The sequence below is a fragment of the Convolutriloba macropyga genome, chromosome 4 (assembly GCF_964194025.1).
Source record: "Convolutriloba macropyga chromosome 4, txConMacr16.3, whole genome shotgun sequence".
Lineage (NCBI taxonomy): Eukaryota > Metazoa > Xenacoelomorpha > Acoela > Convolutidae > Convolutriloba > Convolutriloba macropyga.
In genome coordinates, this window is record NC_134471.1 from 75,410,964 (window position 1) to 75,430,138 (window position 19,175).

The following is a 19,175-nucleotide window of genomic DNA, read 5'->3' on the forward strand; positions in this document are numbered from 1 at the left end:
GAATTTGTTTAAGGTCAAAGGAAATCATATGTGCAGTAAAGGTCCCTAATAAAAGGCTTCCGTGGTTTGAATTTTAGCAAGCTTCATTAATTTATCGCTGAATGATTTTTAGCCTACTTTTTTGAGTGGCGTCGATTTTTCAATTTAGATCTGTCTCTGTTTCTATCTCTATTATACGACACGCAGGTCTATTCTTTCGCAGCTATTCCGGCAATCTGCCGGCTATGTTTATTAAGGTCTCTTCACACATTTTCATGATTTTTGAAGTCAAATTAGAGTAGTGATTTTGGTCACGCCGAAACGGGAAGTGGAGCGAAAAAGCGAGTAAATTTGCGGCGTGACTTTTTTGCTCTAATTTTAAACTAGAGTGAGAAAACGGGTTTTGAACAGAAATTCGTTTTCTCGCTAGTGGTTTTTTGTTCACATGCGGCAATTTCACTTTGATTTTTTAGCGGCGTTGATTTTTTTTCAATTTAGTTTTGTCTCTATTTCTATCTCTATTATACGGCACGCAGGTCTATTCTTTCGCAGCTCTTTCGGCTATTTGGTGGCTATGTTCATTTATTTTGTGCGGAAAATATTGCAGCTTGTGAATTTTTCCAGCAGATTTTGAGGATCTTTCATTAATCGCTCTCAGATGATAACTCTAACAACTGCTTAGTCCTGTTGTATTATGACCAACGCGGTTTGTGCAATTTCTGATGGCGTTTCTCGTTTTCAATTCCTACGTTCAGTTTCCGCGATCGAAATTTTTCATTTAACATTTCATTTAGAAAAGAATAATTATCCGCGGTATTGTCTAGCTGCATGTTAACGAAAATTACCCTGAGTTTATTAGCTTTATAAAAGATAAGACATAAGAAATTAACTAATAAAACCGGTATTGAGAATTAATACGTGAGGAACCCTTCAATGGGAACTCACTTTTTTCTGAGAAGATTAGATTTTTTGCACACTGCACACCTGTTTCTCATGTAACTACGGTTTGAGAGAGAATTTGAGTCTTTAAGAAAAACGGTTCTTGCACTAGAAGAAAGCCAGTTTCTGGTAATCACTAAAATTCATTTTCATTTAAAATTGGTTCGTCATGAAGCTGTTGAATTTCAAGATGAAGCTGTTGAATTTTCACTTAAGTTTTCACTTAAGTTTGATTAGCAAAAGTTTTTTTGCGTGATTAGATTTTGATCATACGTGACTTACCTCACTCAATATAATGACTTTTGCACTTTAAAAAGTTTAATTTGAATTTGTTTAAGGTCAAAGGAACTCATATGTGCAGTAAAGGTCCCTAATAAAAGGCGTCCGTGGGATGAATTTTAGCAAGCTTCATTAATTTATAGCTGAATGTTTTTTAGCCTACTTTTTTGAGCGGCGTCGATTTTTCAATTTAGATCTGTCTGTTTCTATCTCTATTATACGACACGCAGGTCTATTCTTTCGCAGCTATTCAGGCAATCTGCCGGCTATGTTTATTAAGGTCTGTTCACACATTTTCATGATTTTTGAAGTCAAATTAGTAGTAATTTTGGTCACGCCGAAACGGGAATTGGAGCGAAAAAGCGAGTAAATTTGCGGCGTGACTTTTTTGCTCTAATTTTAAACTAGAGTGAGAAAACGGGTTTTGAACAGAAATTCGTTTTCTCGCTAGTGGTTTTTTGTTCACATGCGGCAATTTCACTTTGATTTTTTAAACTGTTTTTCGATTTTTGGATCGGATTTTTTTCTAAATGTGTTTTCCAATCCATTCATAGTTCATTCCAGGTCTAGTTTTTTGTTTAGTCAACAAAAATTCTTCGAATTGTACGTCAGGACTTGTCCTGTTTTTTTTCGTTTTCCATTTCTTCACGCAGCAAAGCTGAAAAAGTCAAATTTTCTGAATGACTTCTTCCTCTCACTAACGGCGTTTGCGCGCGTCACGTCATTTCTCACTCTCTTAGCAAAAGTTTTTGCGTAATTAGATTGACTTACCTCTCAATAAAGTCGCTTTTGCACTTTTAAACTTAAGTTTAATTTGAATTTGTTTAAGATCAAAGGATCTCATGTGTGCCGTAAAGGTCCCTAATAAGAGGCTTCTGCGGGATGGATTTTAACAATCTTTATTAATTTATCGCCTAATAATTTTTACCTAGCTTTTTTAGCGGCGTTGATTTTTTTTCAATTTAGTTTTGTCTCTATTTCTATCTCTATTATACGGCACGCAGGTCTATTCTTTCGCAGCTCTTTCGGCTATTTGGTGGCTATGTTCATTTATTTTGTGCGGAAAATATTGCAGCTTGTGAATTTTTCCAGCAGATTTTGAGGATCTTTCATTAATTGCTCTCAGATGATAACTTAACAACTGCTTAGTCCTGTTGTATTATGACCAACGCGGTTTGTGCAATTTCTGATGGCGTTTCACGTTTTCAATTCCTACGTTCAGTTTCCGCGATCGAAATTTTTCATTTAACATTTCATTTAGAAAAGAATAATTATCCGCGGTATTGTCTAGCTGCATGTTAACGAAAATTACCCTGAGTTTATTAGCTTTATAAAAGATGAGACATAAGAAATTAACTTATAAAACCGGTATTGAGAATTAATACGTGAGGAAGCCTTCAATGGGAACTCACTTTTTTCTGAGAAGATTAGATTTTTTGCACACCGCACACCTGTTTCACATGTAACTACGCTTTGAGAGAGAATTTGAGTCTTTAAGAAAAACGGTTCTTGCACTAGAAGAAAGCCAGTTTCTGGTAATCACTAAAATTCATTTTCATTTAAAATTGGTTCGTCATGAAGCTGTTGAATTTCAAGATGAAGCTGTTGAATTTTCACTTAAGTTTTTCACTTAAGTTTCATTAGCAAAAGTTTTTTTGCGTGATTAGATTTTGATCATACGTGACTTACCTCACTCAATATAATGACTTTTGCACTTTAAAAAGTTTAATTTGAATTTGTTTAAGGTCAAAGGAACTCATATGCGCAGTAAAGGTCCCTAATAAAAGGCGTCCGTGGGATGAATTTTAGCAAGCTTCACTAATTTATAGCTGAATGTTTTTTAGCCTACTTTTTTGAGCGGCGTCGATTTTTCAATTTAGATCTGTCTCTGTTTCTATCTCTATTATACGACACGCATGTCTATTCTTTCGCAGCTATTCCGGCAATCTGCCGGCTATGTTTATTAAGGTCTCTTCACACATTTTCATGATTTTTGAAGTCAAATTAGAGTAGTGATTTTGGTCACGCCGAAACGGGAAGTGGAGCGAAAAAGCGAGTAAATTTGCGGCGTGACTTTTTTGCTCTAATTTTAAACTAGAGTGAGAAAACGGGTTTTGAACAGAAATTCGTTTTCTCGCTAGTGGTTTTTTTGTTCACATGCGGCAATTTCACTTTGATTTTTTAACAGTTTTTCGATTTTTGGATCGGATTTTTTTCTAAATGTGTTTTCCAATCCATTCATAGTTCATTCCAGGTCTAGTTTTTTGTTTAGTCAACGAAAATTCTTCGAATTGTACGTCAGAACTTGTCCTGTTTTTTTTTTCGTTTTCCATTTCTTCACGCAGCAAAGCTGAAAAAGTCAAATTTTCTGAATGACTTCTTCCTCTCACTAACGGCGTTTGCGCGCGTGACGTCATTTCTCACTCTCTTAGCAAAAGTTTTTTGCGTAATTAGATTGACTTACCTCTCAATAAAGTCGCTTTTGCACTTTTAAACTTAAGTTTAATTTGAATTTGTTTAAGATCAAAGGATCTCATGTGTGCCGTAATCGTCCCTAATAAGAGGCTTCTGCGGGATGAATTTTAACAATCTTTATTAATTTATCGCCTAATAATTTTTACCTAGCTTTTTTAGCGGCGTTGATTTTTTTTCAATTTAGTTTTGTCTCTATTTCTATCTCTATTATACGGCACGCAGGTCTATTCTTTCGCAGCTCTTTCGGCTATTTGGTGGCTATGTTCATTTATTTTGTGCGGAAAATATTGCAGCTTGTGAATTTTTCCAGCAGATTTTGAGGATCTTTCATTAATTGCTCTCAGATGATAACTCTAACAACTGCTTAGTCCTGTTGTATTATGACCAACGCGGTTTGTGCAATTTCTGATGGCGTTTCACGTTTTCAATTCCTACGTTCAGTTTCCGCGATCGAAATTTTTCATTTAACATTTCATTTAGAAAAGAATAATTATCCGCGGTATTGTCTAGCTGCATGTTAACGAAAATTACCCTGAGTTTATTAGCTTTATAAAAGATAAGACATAAGAAATTAACTAATAAAACCGGTATTGAGAATTAATACGTGAGGAAGCCTTCAATGGGAACTCACTTTTTTCTGAGAAGATTAGATTTTTTGCACACCGCACACCTGTTTCACATGTAACTACGCTTTGAGAGAGAATTTGAGTCTTTAAGAAAAACGGTTCTTGCACTAGAAGAAAGCCAGTTTCTGGTAATCACTAAAATTCATTTTCATTTAAAATTGGTTCGTCATGAAGCTGTTGAATTTCAAGATGAAGCTGTTGAATTTTCACTTAAGTTTTTCACTTAAGTTTCATTAGCAAAAGTTTTTTTGCGTGATTAGATTTTGATCATACGTGACTTACCTCACTCAATATAATGACTTTTGCACTTTAAAAAGTTTAATTTGAATTTGTTTAAGGTCAAAGGAACTCATATGCGCAGTAAAGGTCCCTAATAAAAGGCGTCCGTGGGATGAATTTTAGCAAGCTTCACTAATTTATAGCTGAATGTTTTTTAGCCTACTTTTTTGAGCGGCGTCGATTTTTCAATTTAGATCTGTCTCTGTTTCTATCTCTATTATACGACACGCATGTCTATTCTTTCGCAGCTATTCCGGCAATCTGCCGGCTATGTTTATTAAGGTCTCTTCACACATTTTCATGATTTTTGAAGTCAAATTAGAGTAGTGATTTTGGTCACGCCGAAACGGGAAGTGGAGCGAAAAAGCGAGTAAATTTGCGGCGTGACTTTTTTGCTCTAATTTTAAACTAGAGTGAGAAAACGGGTTTTGAACAGAAATTCGTTTTCTCGCTAGTGGTTTTTTTGTTCACATGCGGCAATTTCACTTTGATTTTTTAACAGTTTTTCGATTTTTGGATCGGATTTTTTTCTAAATGTGTTTTCCAATCCATTCATAGTTCATTCCAGGTCTAGTTTTTTGTTTAGTCAACGAAAATTCTTCGAATTGTACGTCAGAACTTGTCCTGTTTTTTTTTTCGTTTTCCATTTCTTCACGCAGCAAAGCTGAAAAAGTCAAATTTTCTGAATGACTTCTTCCTCTCACTAACGGCGTTTGCGCGCGTGACGTCATTTCTCACTCTCTTAGCAAAAGTTTTTTGCGTAATTAGATTGACTTACCTCTCAATAAAATCGCTTTTGCACTTTGAAACTTAAGTTTAATTTGAATTTGTTTAAGGTCAAAGGAACTCAGATGCGCAGTAAAGGTCCCTAATAAAAGGCGTCCGTGGGATGAATTTTAGCAAGCTTCACTAATTTATAGCTGAATGTTTTTTAGCCTACTTTTTTGAGCGGCGTCGATTTTTCAATTTAGATCTGTCTCTGTTTCTATCTCTATTATACGACACGCATGTCTATTCTTTCGCAGCTATTCAGGCAATCTGCCGGCTATGTTTATTAAGGTCTCTTCACACATTTTCATGATTTTTGAAGTCAAATTAGAGTAGTGATTTTGGTCACGCCGAAACGGGAAGTGGAGCGAAAAAGCGAGTAAATTTGCGGCGTGACTTTTTTGCTCTAATTTTAAACTAGAGTGAGAAAACGGGTTTTGAACAGAAATTCGTTTTCTCGCTAGTGGTTTTTTTGTTCACATGCGGCAATTTCACTTTGATTTTTTAACAGTTTTTCGATTTTTGGATCGGATTTTTTTCTAAATGTGTTTTCCAATCCATTCATAGTTCATTCCAGGTCTAGTTTTTTGTTTAGTCAACGGAAATTCTTCGAATTGTACGTCAGAACTTGTCCTGTTTTTTTTTTCGTTTTCCATTTCTTCACGCAGCAAAGCTGAAAAAGTCAAATTTTCTGAATGACTTCTTCCTCTCACTAACGGCGTTTGCGCGCGTGACGTCATTTCTCACTCTCTTAGCAAAATTTTTTGCCTAATTAGATTGACTTACCTCTCAATAAAATCGCTTTTGCACTTTGAAACTTAAGTTTAATTTGAATTTGTTTAAGGTCAAAGGATCTCATGTTTTCCGTAAAGGTCCCTAATAAGAGGCTTCTGCGGGGTGAATTTTAACAATCTTGTTATCGCCTAATAATTTTTACCTAGCTTTTTTAGCGGCGTTGATTTTTTTTTCAATTTAGTTTTGTCTCTATTTCTATCTCTATTATACGGCACGCAGGTCTATTCTTTCGCAGCTCTTTCGGCTATCTGGTGGCTATGTTCATTTATTTTGTGCGGAAAATATTGCAGCTTGTGAATTTTTCCAGCAGATTTTGAGGATCTTTCATAAATTGCTCTCAGATGATAACTCTAACAACTGCTTAGTCCTGTTGTATTATGACCAACGCGGTTTGTGCGATTTCTGATGGCGTTTCACGTTTTCAATTGCTACGTTCAGTTTCCGTGATCGAAATTTTTCATTTAACATTTCATTTAGAAAAGAATAATTATCCGCGGTATTGTCTAGCTGCATGTTAACGAAAATTACCCTGAGTTTATTAGCTTTATAAAAGATAAGACATAAGAAATTAACTAATAAAACCGGTATTGAGAATTAATACGTGAGGAAGCCTTCAATGGGAACTCACTTTTTTCTGAGAAGATCAGATTTTTTGCACACCGCACACCTGTTTCTCATGTAACTACGGTTTGAGAGAGAATTTGAGTCTTTAAGAAAAACGGTTCTTGCACTAGAAGAAAGCCAGTTTCTGGTAATCACTAAAATTCATTTTCATTTAAAATTGGTTCGTCATGAAGCTGTTGAATTTCAAGATGAAGCTGTTGAATTTTCACTGTAAATTTTGGATCTTTCACATTATAGCCACCGTTGATATTTCACGCAATTATTGCCACCGCCAGTATGTTACAATTACCATGATTGGGAGGGGTGAGTATAATGGGAAAGACCGCAAATTTTTGAATTTGATCTTAGTTAAACAAATTTTACTCCGTCATGATTACCAAATGGGCTTTTTATTTCATCTCTGAGTATGCTTGAAAATATCAGCTCCTATTCGAATGGTAAAAATAGGTTTTTAATAATGTATTTTGCCAATGAGTGTCCTAGGATGCAAGAAGGAGGCATGTTGATTTAGCGATTTCGATAGTGTAGTTTGTTTTGTAGTTTTCGGACTATGATTTTTTGTCCAGTTGTCTGAATCAATTTCTTAGAATTCTTATGCCATTTGAATAGCAATATTGGAATATTTTTGTGATTATGAAATGCCGCGATATGAGACTAAGAGATTCCGCAACATTTTATAAACCCTTGTTTTATATGAAAAGCGAGATATGAAACGATACATATGAAAAAATGACTTAGCTGAAGATATTATGTTAAAGAACCTTACTTTATATTAATTTATAAACAGTGATTTTTAAGCATGCTAAGTTCCATGCAAGTCAGAGCATGAAGTTCAAATCTACTGCAAGTCATTTCGCTCCAGAGGAAAATGCTACGTCAATTTTAATCTGGTGACATTGCGACCGTAATTTCTTGTTTAATGGAAAATTGTCTAGCTATTGAAATAGAAGTTTATTAGCAAAATGTTTTCTATTATATTGGAAATGTTGGTAGTACTCAAATTGACAATTAATTGTTCTCAATTTTTGTTCTTTTCAGGACATTTAAGTTAAGAAGATACGTTCGCCATTTGAACCAATCATTTGTTGCACATTTTTTGACAATCCTGCTCTATCTAGAACGATTGTCTAGCTATTGAAATAGAAGTTTATTAGCAAAATGTTTTCTGATATATTGGAAATGTCGGTAGTACGCAAATTGACAAATAATTGTTCTCGATTTTTGTTTTTCAGGACATTTAGGTTAAGAAGATACGTTCGCCATTTGAACCAATCATTTGTTGCACATTTTTTGACAATCCTGCTCTATCTAGGACGATTGTCTAGCTATTGAAATAGAAGTTTATTAGCAAAATGTTTTCTATTATATTGGAAATGTTGGTAGTACGCAAATTGACAAATAATTGTTCTCAATTTTTGTTTTTCAGGACATTTAGGTTAAGAAGATACGTTCGCCATTTGAACCAATCATTTGTTGCACATTTTTGGACGATCCTGCCCATGCACGAGAAAACTGTCCTGAGAAATTCTTTTAATATACTGAACTTTTTATAAAGGTTTATTAGCCGCCGTCATCTTCTCAGCCGGTTATTATTTTTTACACCAATCTTTTCCGTCATTTCAGTATTTTGCGGGAAATATTTTTTGGAGTCTCTAGACTAGTTGCTTTCTTTTGCTCATTCTGTATAAAGTGATTTTCAAAAGCAGTTGCGCAGCAAAGCAATCTATAATGTATAGCTACTATCAGAAAACCTAAATCGAAAATAGAAACAGAATAAGCCCAGTTTGAGATACCTGGCGCTTGTTCAATAGTCTCAATTAGTAAGTCTAATTTTTATTAAAAGCCGCAAAGCGATAGCTGGACTATTATTGGTCTTCTCTTGGTTTTTATACTTATTTCGTCGTCAAGATTTTTGTTACGACCATCTGACCTTACAATCACTTCAAATCTACTTTTTGTTTATTATATCATGCAATTTTAACTGAATTGCGTGCATGACGCCATTTTTCGCCATGCTATGAAATTCAATCAAAGTAGCAGCAACTACCAACTTTAGAATTAAGAATTTTTTTTATCTCAATCGATTTTAGGGCAATCAATGACGGTCATCTTTCGAAAGTCTGCTGAGCATCGACAAGCATACAATCTTTCTAGATTCAATCATTTTCTAGATTCAATCATTTTCTAGAAATTGAAAAAACAGTTGTTTTTAAAAGCAGCACAAAATGGCACAGTAAACGAGGTATCTCCCAAATGGTGCAAAAATTTCGTATCATTATTCTTTTCTTAAAGAAAAAACAACTCAGTTTTTTTTAATTTGAGTTCTATTCAAAAACTTTTTAGAAATTTTTTTGTAGTTGAATGAGAAGTTCAAAATGTTGTCAGATACATTGGCGTTTCCGTACTGAAAAAATGTGGAACTTTGAAGAAGTAGGGCTTGCGTGAAGTTATTTTCTTCAAACGTGTTCAATTGCTCTCTGTGTCCCCGAAAAGACAAAAAAAAATAAAAACAAAACAGTTGCAAGAAAGCTATTCTACTCAATTCAGAGGAACAACTTGGGTCTTTTTTAGCGGTTATTAGATTATAACTTCTGGATCACTTGCTTGAGCAAAACAGAATTTTATTCTATAGAGATCTTTTCATCGAGATGTAACCTTCACAACTTGAATCTGAATGCCTACTCATTCTCGATTGTTTTGCAACACCCCACGTTTTATGCACATTGATAGCAGCGAGCATTGTAGCCGTTTCTCAATTTATATTTGACTAAGAATAGAATAATTAGCTGCTTGTTGTTTTGGTATAAAGAACTTGAAACCAATTCTATTAAATGACGCTCTATGATAATTGTCTTTGCAAAATGCATGCATGAAGTTCTTGTAGTGAAGTTTGAACAGGTTTGATAAAAAAAATAATGACCGATTTTTCACTTATTTCTTGGGTTAGTATCGGCAATTAAAAATGCATCACTGACACTCTATTTCCATTCAGATGATAGCCTTAAGTTGTGTAATCGCTTTGCTCTATGAATATTTACGAATATCGCTGAGGAAAAGTCAGTAACCTTGATGGAAAAATCACACAATCTCTGTCGCAGTTAATTAAACAACTTGTTTTCAATGAAGAGAAAAATTGAATCTTTTCCATTTGTTTGTAATGCAACCCCCCCCCCCCCCCCCCCCAAGTACGTTATGCACCCTCCCCCTCCCGCAGTAAAGAAAGATCCGAAAAATTTATAGAAATTGAAATTACGGAAAACATGCTTGAATGTTTCTTATTTCAGCCTGGCAAGCCGAATAATTTTGTGAAAGAGTGTAAAGAGTCGACCCTGTTCTACGGAAACCGGGCAATCAAGGCTGGTGGAGATGAGGAGAAAGCGTGGGTGCAGAGTCTGATGAGCTATTTCAGAATACTGGAGGAGGTTCTTAAAGATTACTACCCCACTGGGCTCGTATGGAAGGGAACTGTAAGTATGCGGGCGCTATGTGGCTGTTGTATGTCTGCGAAGAAGAAATCAACTTTGTGTGGTGATAAATAAAATTTGTCTTTGATATCGACTTAAAGAAAAGAGGCAAAGATAATTGTGAAATTTTTGTAAACAAGTGTTTATGCTCTTGTGACTAAGTCTAGCTGACCAAGACAAGTTCTATCGAACATTTCAATTTTCTGATCTTCCCAAATTAGAATCAACTGCATCAATATATAACAAGATGTTCGAGCCATATTAAAGAAATGAGAGTAAGTGAATATATATGACCACATATTCGAGCCTTTATGGTTCACAGAAACGGGAAACCCGTAGCTATAAATAATAAGGGAAAAGAAATCAAATACTACGCGACTTTGTGTGACTGAGAGTGACTGACTCGCTTGAGCAAATTGGTGGTGATGGAAAAGGGTAATATCAAGAAACTTGATTCCTTTACAAGAAGATCTCGGTTGCGGTAATAATGAATACAAAAAAGGGTAAACATGCCATGATTACTACTTTTTCGAACCTTCTAATTAATTGGTAGAATAGTGATGATAGTATGAATGTGAGACCATCTTCCATACCTTAGATCATTCCAGTATTACAATCTAATCGAAAAAACTTATTTCTGACACTACGTCAACTACGCCAATTGATTGCCGAAGTTTTCAGTGACATAATCACAAGGAAAGTTAGATTGATGAATGCAGCTATTTTGACAAAAAGCAGTTGTAGAAAATGCTTACTTCTTTATTACCGACGTTCGCGATTTTGGTTCGCGATTGTTAATTTCAATTGCAGTCTGAGACGTGGGGAACAATAGAAAAAGGACGGCTGAGAACAGGCTACTGTTAATGGATTGCAGACTAAAAACAAGAAACAAATTAAAAGATAATAATTCAGAATTGAGTTGTGTAATCTGGCACTGCATTATGGGAAAGTTCTGCTCGTATGGCTATATTAAACGATTGAAAAAAAAATCACGTATGTCTGGAAAGCATTTTAAAGCAGTCTATTCCAAGAAATGTATGTATTCTCTTCTTGACGCGTTTTTAGCTGATTAAACAGAAGATAATGTAATGAAGATTGAAGCGACCAGCAAGACTTGAGCACAAAGAGGCTAACTGTAATATAAAAAATTAATTCAAATTTTAAGTTATTAGAATACATGCGTATTTTAGGCACCTATTGGACAATCTTCTGGAGCCCCTCCTCCTCCCCCTCCAGCTGGACTGCCCCCTCCCCCACCGCCGCCTGCACCCCCCGCGGGAGAAGCACCCTCTGGTGACGGTAGTGGTGGTGACGATGGGAGGGCCGAACTGTTTGCACAACTCAATATGGGCACAGATATCACTAAAGGTACACCTCACCACAAACTGTATTTCTTAATTTCTCGTTTAATTAATAGCCGCCGTCAGCCTCTCAACGGCTATTATTTAGGCGTTCTCCTTTTTTATAATTCGCTTTATCTTTTGAGCACGTTTTTCGTTGTACATAAGTCACTATTTTCACGTTTGACTTCTGTCTTACTTCACTCACTGTTTCAACTAAATGGATTTTAAATTCTTTAACGCATTGAATTACTCAATGTGGTGAATACCGTCAAAGTCAAAAGATCAAAATCAAAAGAGACGGGATAAACCGACAAAGCCGGCCATTCAGTCATTGAGAATTAGGTTATCAAAGTTAAATAGAGTGTTTGCTAGCTGAAATTGGCATAAGGCTTTTTAGCTTTCAGCTTACAAGTATAGTTTTAGAATCCAACTGAAACTGCACGCCAAATAGAACACTTTATGACACTGAAAAAATAGAAAAAGATTCGGTCAATTTATCTCTTCTTTTTTAAATAGCCGCGAATCGATAACGGCTATTATTGGGGCGTCGTGGTTTTTTTACATTTGAAAGAATTTGAATTGTATTGGTGCGCTGTCTTTTTTATATCTGGGTGGTGATTTTAGTCACGCTGAAGTACTACAGAGAGCGAAAATTAGAGCAGGTGAAAGGCGTGATTTTTTTTCAAACGACCTTTAAAGTGGAGTGAGAAATTGTTGTTTAATTGCTTTTGAACAAAGTTCATGGCAATTATTGTAAACGTGTGTGTCTTTTTTTAATTCAAAATGTTCGCTTGACAATTTTGACTTTTCGATTGACTTTTACGGCCATGACTTTGCGTTTCGAGTGATCTAAATTTCTCTCTCAATCACTATTTCAAGCAGCTGAACTCAATTGGCGGCAATTTAAAACTAATAGTCAAATGAAAAGTGCGCCGAAACTGGTGCCATTTTTCACTTTGAATCTGAATAGTGGTATATGTTAACCTCTAATGTGGTTCTTTGAAGCCCACTATTGAAATTCTTAGTCCGATTAAGACTCCCCTCCCCCGGTTCCGACTGGAGCAGGCTTCAATTCTTTAGAGCTCCCAGTAGTCGTTCGAGAGCAATTCTTCCGGCGTTTAGTCGGTTATGTTTTCATGACTTGTCACTATTTTTTGTCATAAAATATTAGTGAATTTTAGATTTTGCCCACTTTTTTTAAAAAAAATTATCATATGTCTGATCACTTAAAATCATCAATGATTGGTCTGATTCGTTGTTAGTGAGGTGTAAAAAATCTGATTAAAGGCTCGAGTTAATAGCTAGTGGTATTCATGACTTTGACACACTTATCAAAAATACGAGTGAATTTTTCAGTTTCGCAACTCTTTTACTTTTTGATGTCTTATCAATTAATCTCATTGGGGGCAGGTCTCTGATGCCGCTAATAGAGGTTGGGTTTATAAATTTAATCGATTTTGTTCAAAGCTAGTGCTTTCTATGACTTCGACACTAATTGTTTTCAATAATAATTATCAATCTTTTTAAGTTTAGTTAATTTTTCTTAGCAACTTTGTCGTCTTAACTCTTAGTGTCAGTTTTGATAGGTGTCGCTGCTTGTCTAAAAAATGCAACTAAAGCAAATCTTTTTAGTTCATAGCTATTGCTTTTTGTGGCTCATATGCTTGTTCGTTTTAAAAAAAACTTATTGATCTTTTTTAGTTTTGCTAGTATTTATTGTACTTATTGCTGTCTTATCACTTAATCTCGTCGATCACAGGTTTCAACGATGCTCCTTGAGGACTGAATGAATTGGTATAATTGTATCCTTCAGTAGCTGTTGCGTTCTGTGACTTATGCTAACTGTTTTCAAAAAGTTTCTGCGAGTTTTATTTCAATTTTTTGCTTATTTTTGTTTTATCATTTAATATTATTAGTGAGAGGACTCATCGACATTTAATGACAGGTTGTTTATAAGAAATAGAGGAGTATAGTTGGCAGTGTGAGTTCATAACAGTTTTTTTATGTTAATGCTGTCTTTTCAAGAATTAAAAATTGAATTTTTAGTCTTTCCTGTTTTTGTTCTTGTGTTGTTTTAATGCTCAAATTACTAACAGCTCTCATTTATATTTTAAAGCGGATTAAATGATTGTCAGGTCATAAATTAATTTATTTCTTTGAATTGTATTTCAGGACTTGTCATGCTATGTTGTTTAATTCCTCGTCTCCATCGATGATTCTTACGACCTGACTTCTTGAATTTGACTCTTAGTGACTTCTACTGCTTTTTAGTTAAAATTTGTGTTCGTGACGTCGTTTGTTCTGCTTTTAGGCCAATTGCGTGACTTACCGCACAAACAAAACTGACTACTAAATACACTTAATGAACTTTAAGTTTTATGAACATTTACTAGTTGAAGATCGGATAGTGTGCATGCAAGCAGTGCCAAACATAAATGCCCCCTTTCTTGAGTATAGAGTCTTGAGTTTTTGATTTAGAATATTAAAATTGAAAAAGCTCTTAGGACCTTGCCTTATCGAGCGTATGTGTCTCATAAATTAACAGTCCGAATCTAACCCAAAAGGTCTAGTGGTCTATTATTGGACTGGTGGTCAATCTGTCTATCTTATTTCTTTGGTTTTAATTCCTTGAAAGGCCACAAGCGTCTATCGCGGCTATTTTCCGGCAATCTGTTGGCTATGTTTTCTTTTGTTTCAATCCCGATGTGCATCAACCGCGTTAACGGCGGCGATTTTCCTGCAATCTGCCGGAATATGACTAGCGTGGTTAATTGTCATAGGCGACCTACGTCACTCCAAAAAACGTCAACTCAACACTCGAACTTAATTATAGCTGCGAAGCTGTGAGCTGAGTGGAGCTATACTTTGGTGCTCTTGGTTTTTTTGTTGTCTGGCGTTCCTATTCGGTTAAAATGTGTTCACAGTAAAGCTAAAAAAGTCAAAATTTTCTGAATGACTTCTTCCACTTGCGCGTGTGACGTCATTTCGCTCTTTGGCAAAAGTTTCTTGCGTGATTAGATTCTGATTATAAAATGACAGTTTGAATCCAACCCAAACAGTCCAGAGGTCTTATTAGACTGGTTGTCAATCTGTCTATCTTATTTCTTTAGTTGTTTCAATTCCATGGATTGCCACAAGCGTCTATCGCGGCTATTTTCCGGCAATTTGCCGGCTATGGTTTGTTTTTCTGTTTCAATCCTGATGTTCATGAAGCGCGCTAAAGGCGGCTATTTTCCGGATATCTGTCGGCTAGGTTTTTAATATAGCGTGGTTAATTTTCATAGGCGACTTTCGTCACTCCAGAAAACGTCAACTCAACACTCGAACTTAGTTATAGCTGCGAAGCTGTAAGCTGAGCGGAGCTATATTGCGGTGCTCTTGGTTTTTTGTTTCTTCGTCTGGCGCTCTTTTTTGTTTTATATTGGTTCACACAGTAAAGCTGAAAAAGTCAAATTTTCTGAATTACTTCTTCCCACTAACAAATTTTGCGCATGTGACGTCATTTCACTGACAAGTTTTTTGCGTTATTAGATTTTGATTGTAAAATGACAGTCCGAATCTAACCCAAACAGTCTAATGGTCTATTAACGGACTGGTGGTCAATCAGTCTATCATATTTCTTTAGTTGTTTCAATTCGATGGAATGCCACAAGCTTCTATAGTGGCTATTTTCCGGCAATCTGCCGCCTATGTTTTTAACATAGTGTGGTTAATTTTCATAGGCGACTTACGTTGCTCCAGAAAGCGTCAACTCAACACTCGAACTTAATTATAGCTACGAAGCTGTGAGCTGAGTGGAGCTATATTTTGGTGCTCTTGGATTTTTTTGTTGGCTGACGCTCCTTTTCGTTTAACATTTGTTCACACAGTAAAGCTGAAAAAGTCAAAGTTTTTTGAATGACTTCTTACACCTGCGCGTGTGACGTCATTTCACTCTCTGGCAAAAGTTTTTTTGCGTGATAAGATTTTGATCATAAAATGACAGTCCGAATCTAACCCAAACAGTCTAGTGGTCTTTTAATGGAGTGGTGGTCAACAGTCTCTCTTATTTCTTTAGTTGCTTCAATTCATGGAATGCCACAGGCGTGTATCGTGGCTATTTTCCGGCAATCTGCCGGCTATGGTGTCTTTTTCTGTTTCAATCCTGATGTACATGAAGCGCGTTAAAGGCTGCTATTTTCCGGCAATCTGCCGGCTATGTTTTTTATATAGCGTGGTTTATTTTCATAGGCGACTTACGTCACTCCAGAAAACGTCAACTCAACACTCGAACTTAGTTATAGCTGCGAAGCTGTAGGCTGAGTGGAGCTATATTGCGGTGCGCTTGGTTTTTTTTGTTTTGTCGTCTGGCGCTCTTTTCGTTTGACATTTGTTCACACAGTAAAGCTGAAAAAGTTAAATTTTCTGGATTACTTCTTCCTCTCAACTTTTGGTCATGTGACGTCATTTCACTCTCTGGCAAGTTTTTTGCCTCATTAAACTTTGATGATAAAATGACATTCCGAATTTAACCCAAACAGTCTAGTGGTCTCTTAACGGACTAGTAGTCAATCAGTCCATCTTATTTCTTTAGTTGTTTTAAATCGATGGAATGCCACAAGCGTCTATCGCGGTCATTTTCCGGCAATCTGCCGCCTATGTTTTTAATATAGTGTGGTTAATTGTCATAGGTGAGTTCCGTCGCTCCTAAAAACTTCAACTCAACACTCGAACTTAATTATAGCTGCTAAGCTGACCTGAGCTATATTGAGGTTCTCTTGGTTTTTTGTTTTGTCGTCAGGTGCTCTTTTTGTTTTATATTTGTTCACAAAGTAGAGTTGTGTGAAATTTTTTGAATGAGTTCTCTCACAACTTTTGCGCATGTGACGTCGTTTCACGCTCTTGTAAATGTTTTTTGCGGGATTAGATTTTGATCATAGGTGACTTACCTCACTTAATAAAATGAATTTTACACTTTAAACTTTAAGTTTGTTTTGAACTAGTTTAACTCAAAGGAACTCATGTGTAATAAAGGTCCCTAAGGAAAAGGCTTCCGCCAATGAATTTTAACAAGCTTTTTTAATTTATCGCTGAATTTTTTGCATGGCTTTTTGAGCGGCGCCGATAACATTTTCAACTTATATGTATCTGTTCCGATCTCTATTATACGACACTTGAGTCTATTCTTTCGCATCTATTCCGGCAATCTGACGGCTATGTTTTTTATGATAACATCTGTAATTAAAGGTCAACAGAGTGCAACAAAAAGAGCTCTATTGCTTAGGAGATGTATTTTGATGGAGAAAAAAATTAAACACCTCGCATGGGAATGAAAAAACAAATTAGTGTTAGATTCACTGCTATTTTGCGGCTATCTACCGTCTGTTTGTAATTTATTGAAACTGTTATTTATTTTAATCTGATTTATGAAAAATGACAGGCAGTCACACCATTGGAACTTAGGCTCAAACTTTTATATTGTGCTGCAATCTATTCTGTTAATTGCACTCTCTGGCAAGTTTTTTGCCTCATTAAACTTTGATGATAAAATGACATTCCGAATTTAACCCAAACAGTCTAGTGGTCTCTTAACGGACTAGTAGTCAATCAGTCCATCTTATTTCTTTAGTTGTTTTAAATCGATGGAATGCCACAAGCGTCTATCGCGGTCATTTTCCGGCAATCTGCCGCCTATGTTTTTAATATAGTGTGGTTAATTGTCATAGGTGACTTACGTCACTCCTAAAAACTTCAACTCAACACTCGAACTTAATTATAGCTGCTAAGCTGACCTGAGCTATATTGAGGTTCTCTTGGTTTTTTGTTTTGTCGTCAGGTGCTCTTTTTGTTTTATATTTGTTCACAAAGTAGAGTTGTGTGAAATTTTTTGAATGAGTTCTCTCACAACTTTTGCGCATGTGACGTCGTTTCACGCTCTTGTAAATGTTTTTTGCGGGATTAGATTTTGATCATAGGTGACTTACCTCACTTAATAAAATGAATTTTACACTTTAAACTTTAAGTTTGTTTTGAACTAGTTTAACTCAAAGGAACTCATGTGTAATAAAGGTCCCTAAGGAAAAGGCTTCCGCCAATGAATTTTAACAAGCTTTATTAATTTATCGCTGAATTTTTTGCATGGCTTTTTGAGCGGCGCCGATAACATTTTCAACTTATATGTATCTGTTCCGATCTCTATTATACGACACTTGAGTCTATTCTTTCGCATCTATTCCGGCAATCTGATGGCTATGTTTTTTATGATAACATCTGTAATTAAAGGTCAACAGAGTGCAACAAAAAGAGCTCTATTGCTTAGGAGATGTATTTTGATGGAGAAAAAAACTAAACACCTCGCAGGGGAATGAAAAAACAAATTAGTGTTAGGTTCACTGCTATTTTGCGGCTATCTACCGTCTGTTTGTAATTTATTGAAACTGTTATTTATTTTAATCTGATTTATGAAACATTACAGGCAGTCACACCATTGGAACTTAGGCTCAAACTTTTATATTGTGCTGCAATCTATTCTGTTAATTGCACTCTCTGGCAAGTTTTTTGCCTCATTAAACTTTGATGATGACATTCCGAATTTAACCCAAACAGTCTAGTGGTCTCTTAACGGACTAGTAGTCAATCAGTCCATCTTATTTCTTTAGTTGTTTTAAATCGATGGAATGCCACAAGCGTCTATCGCGGTCATTTTCCGGCAATCTGCCGCCTATGTTTTTAATATAGTGTGGTTAATTGTCATAGGTGACTTACGTCACTCCTAAAAACTTCAACTCAACACTCGAACTTAATTATAGCTGCTAAGCTGACCTGAGCTATATTGAGGTTCTCTTGGTTTTTTGTTTTGTCGTCAGGTGCTCTTTTTGTTTTATATTTGTTCACAAAGTAGAGTTGTGTGAAATTTTTTGAATGAGTTCTCTCACAACTTTTGCGCATGTGACGTCGTTTCACGCTCTTGTAAATGTTTTTTGCGGGATTAGATTTTGATCATAGGTGACTTACCTCACTTAATAAAATGAATTTTACACTTTAAACTTTAAGTTTGTTTTGAACTAGTTTAACTCAAAGGAACTCATGTGTAATAAAGGTCCCTAAGGAAAAGGCTTCCGCCAATGAATTTTAACAAGCTTTATTAATTTATCGCTGAATTTTTTGCATGGCTTTTTGAGCGGCGCCGATAACATTTTCAACTTATATGTATCTGTTTCGATCTCTATTATACGACACTTGAGTCTATTCTTTCGCATCTATTCCGGCAATCTGACGGCTATGTTTTTTATGATAACATCTGTAATTAAAGGTCAACATAGTGCAACAAAAAGAGTTCTATTGCTTAGGAGATGTATTTTGATGGAGAAAAAAATTAAACACCTCGCAGGGGAATGAAAAAACAAATTAGTGTTAGGTTCACTGCTATTTTGCGGCTATCTACCGTCTGTTTGTAATTTATTGAAACTGTTATTTATTTTAATCTGATTTATGAAAAATTACAGGCAGTCACACCATTGGAACTTAGGCTCAAACTTTTATATTGTGCTGCAATCTATTCTGTTAATTGCACTCTCTGGCAAGTTTTTTGCCTCATTAAACTTTGATGATAAAATGACATTCCG

General features: G+C 35.6%; 2 protein-coding genes across 4 annotated transcripts in view; both read left to right on the plus strand.

The window, feature by feature from the left end:
- The window catches only part of LOC142337903 (adenylyl cyclase-associated protein 1-like), a 269,041-nt gene that overhangs the window by 243,271 nt on the left and 6,595 nt on the right, over positions 1–19,175 (plus strand). For all 3 annotated transcript variants that reach the window (XM_075387536.1, XM_075387535.1, XM_075387537.1), the window contains exons 5-6: positions 10,049–10,231; positions 11,419–11,596. In XM_075387536.1, coding sequence (XP_075243651.1) covers positions 10,049–10,231; positions 11,419–11,596 — 361 coding nt within the window. The remainder of the gene's footprint in view (positions 1–10,048; positions 10,232–11,418; positions 11,597–19,175) is intronic.
- Positions 1–19,175, plus strand: part of LOC142337902 (uncharacterized) — a 519,657-nt gene that overhangs the window by 100,360 nt on the left and 400,122 nt on the right. The gene's annotated exons all lie outside the window — the stretch shown is intronic.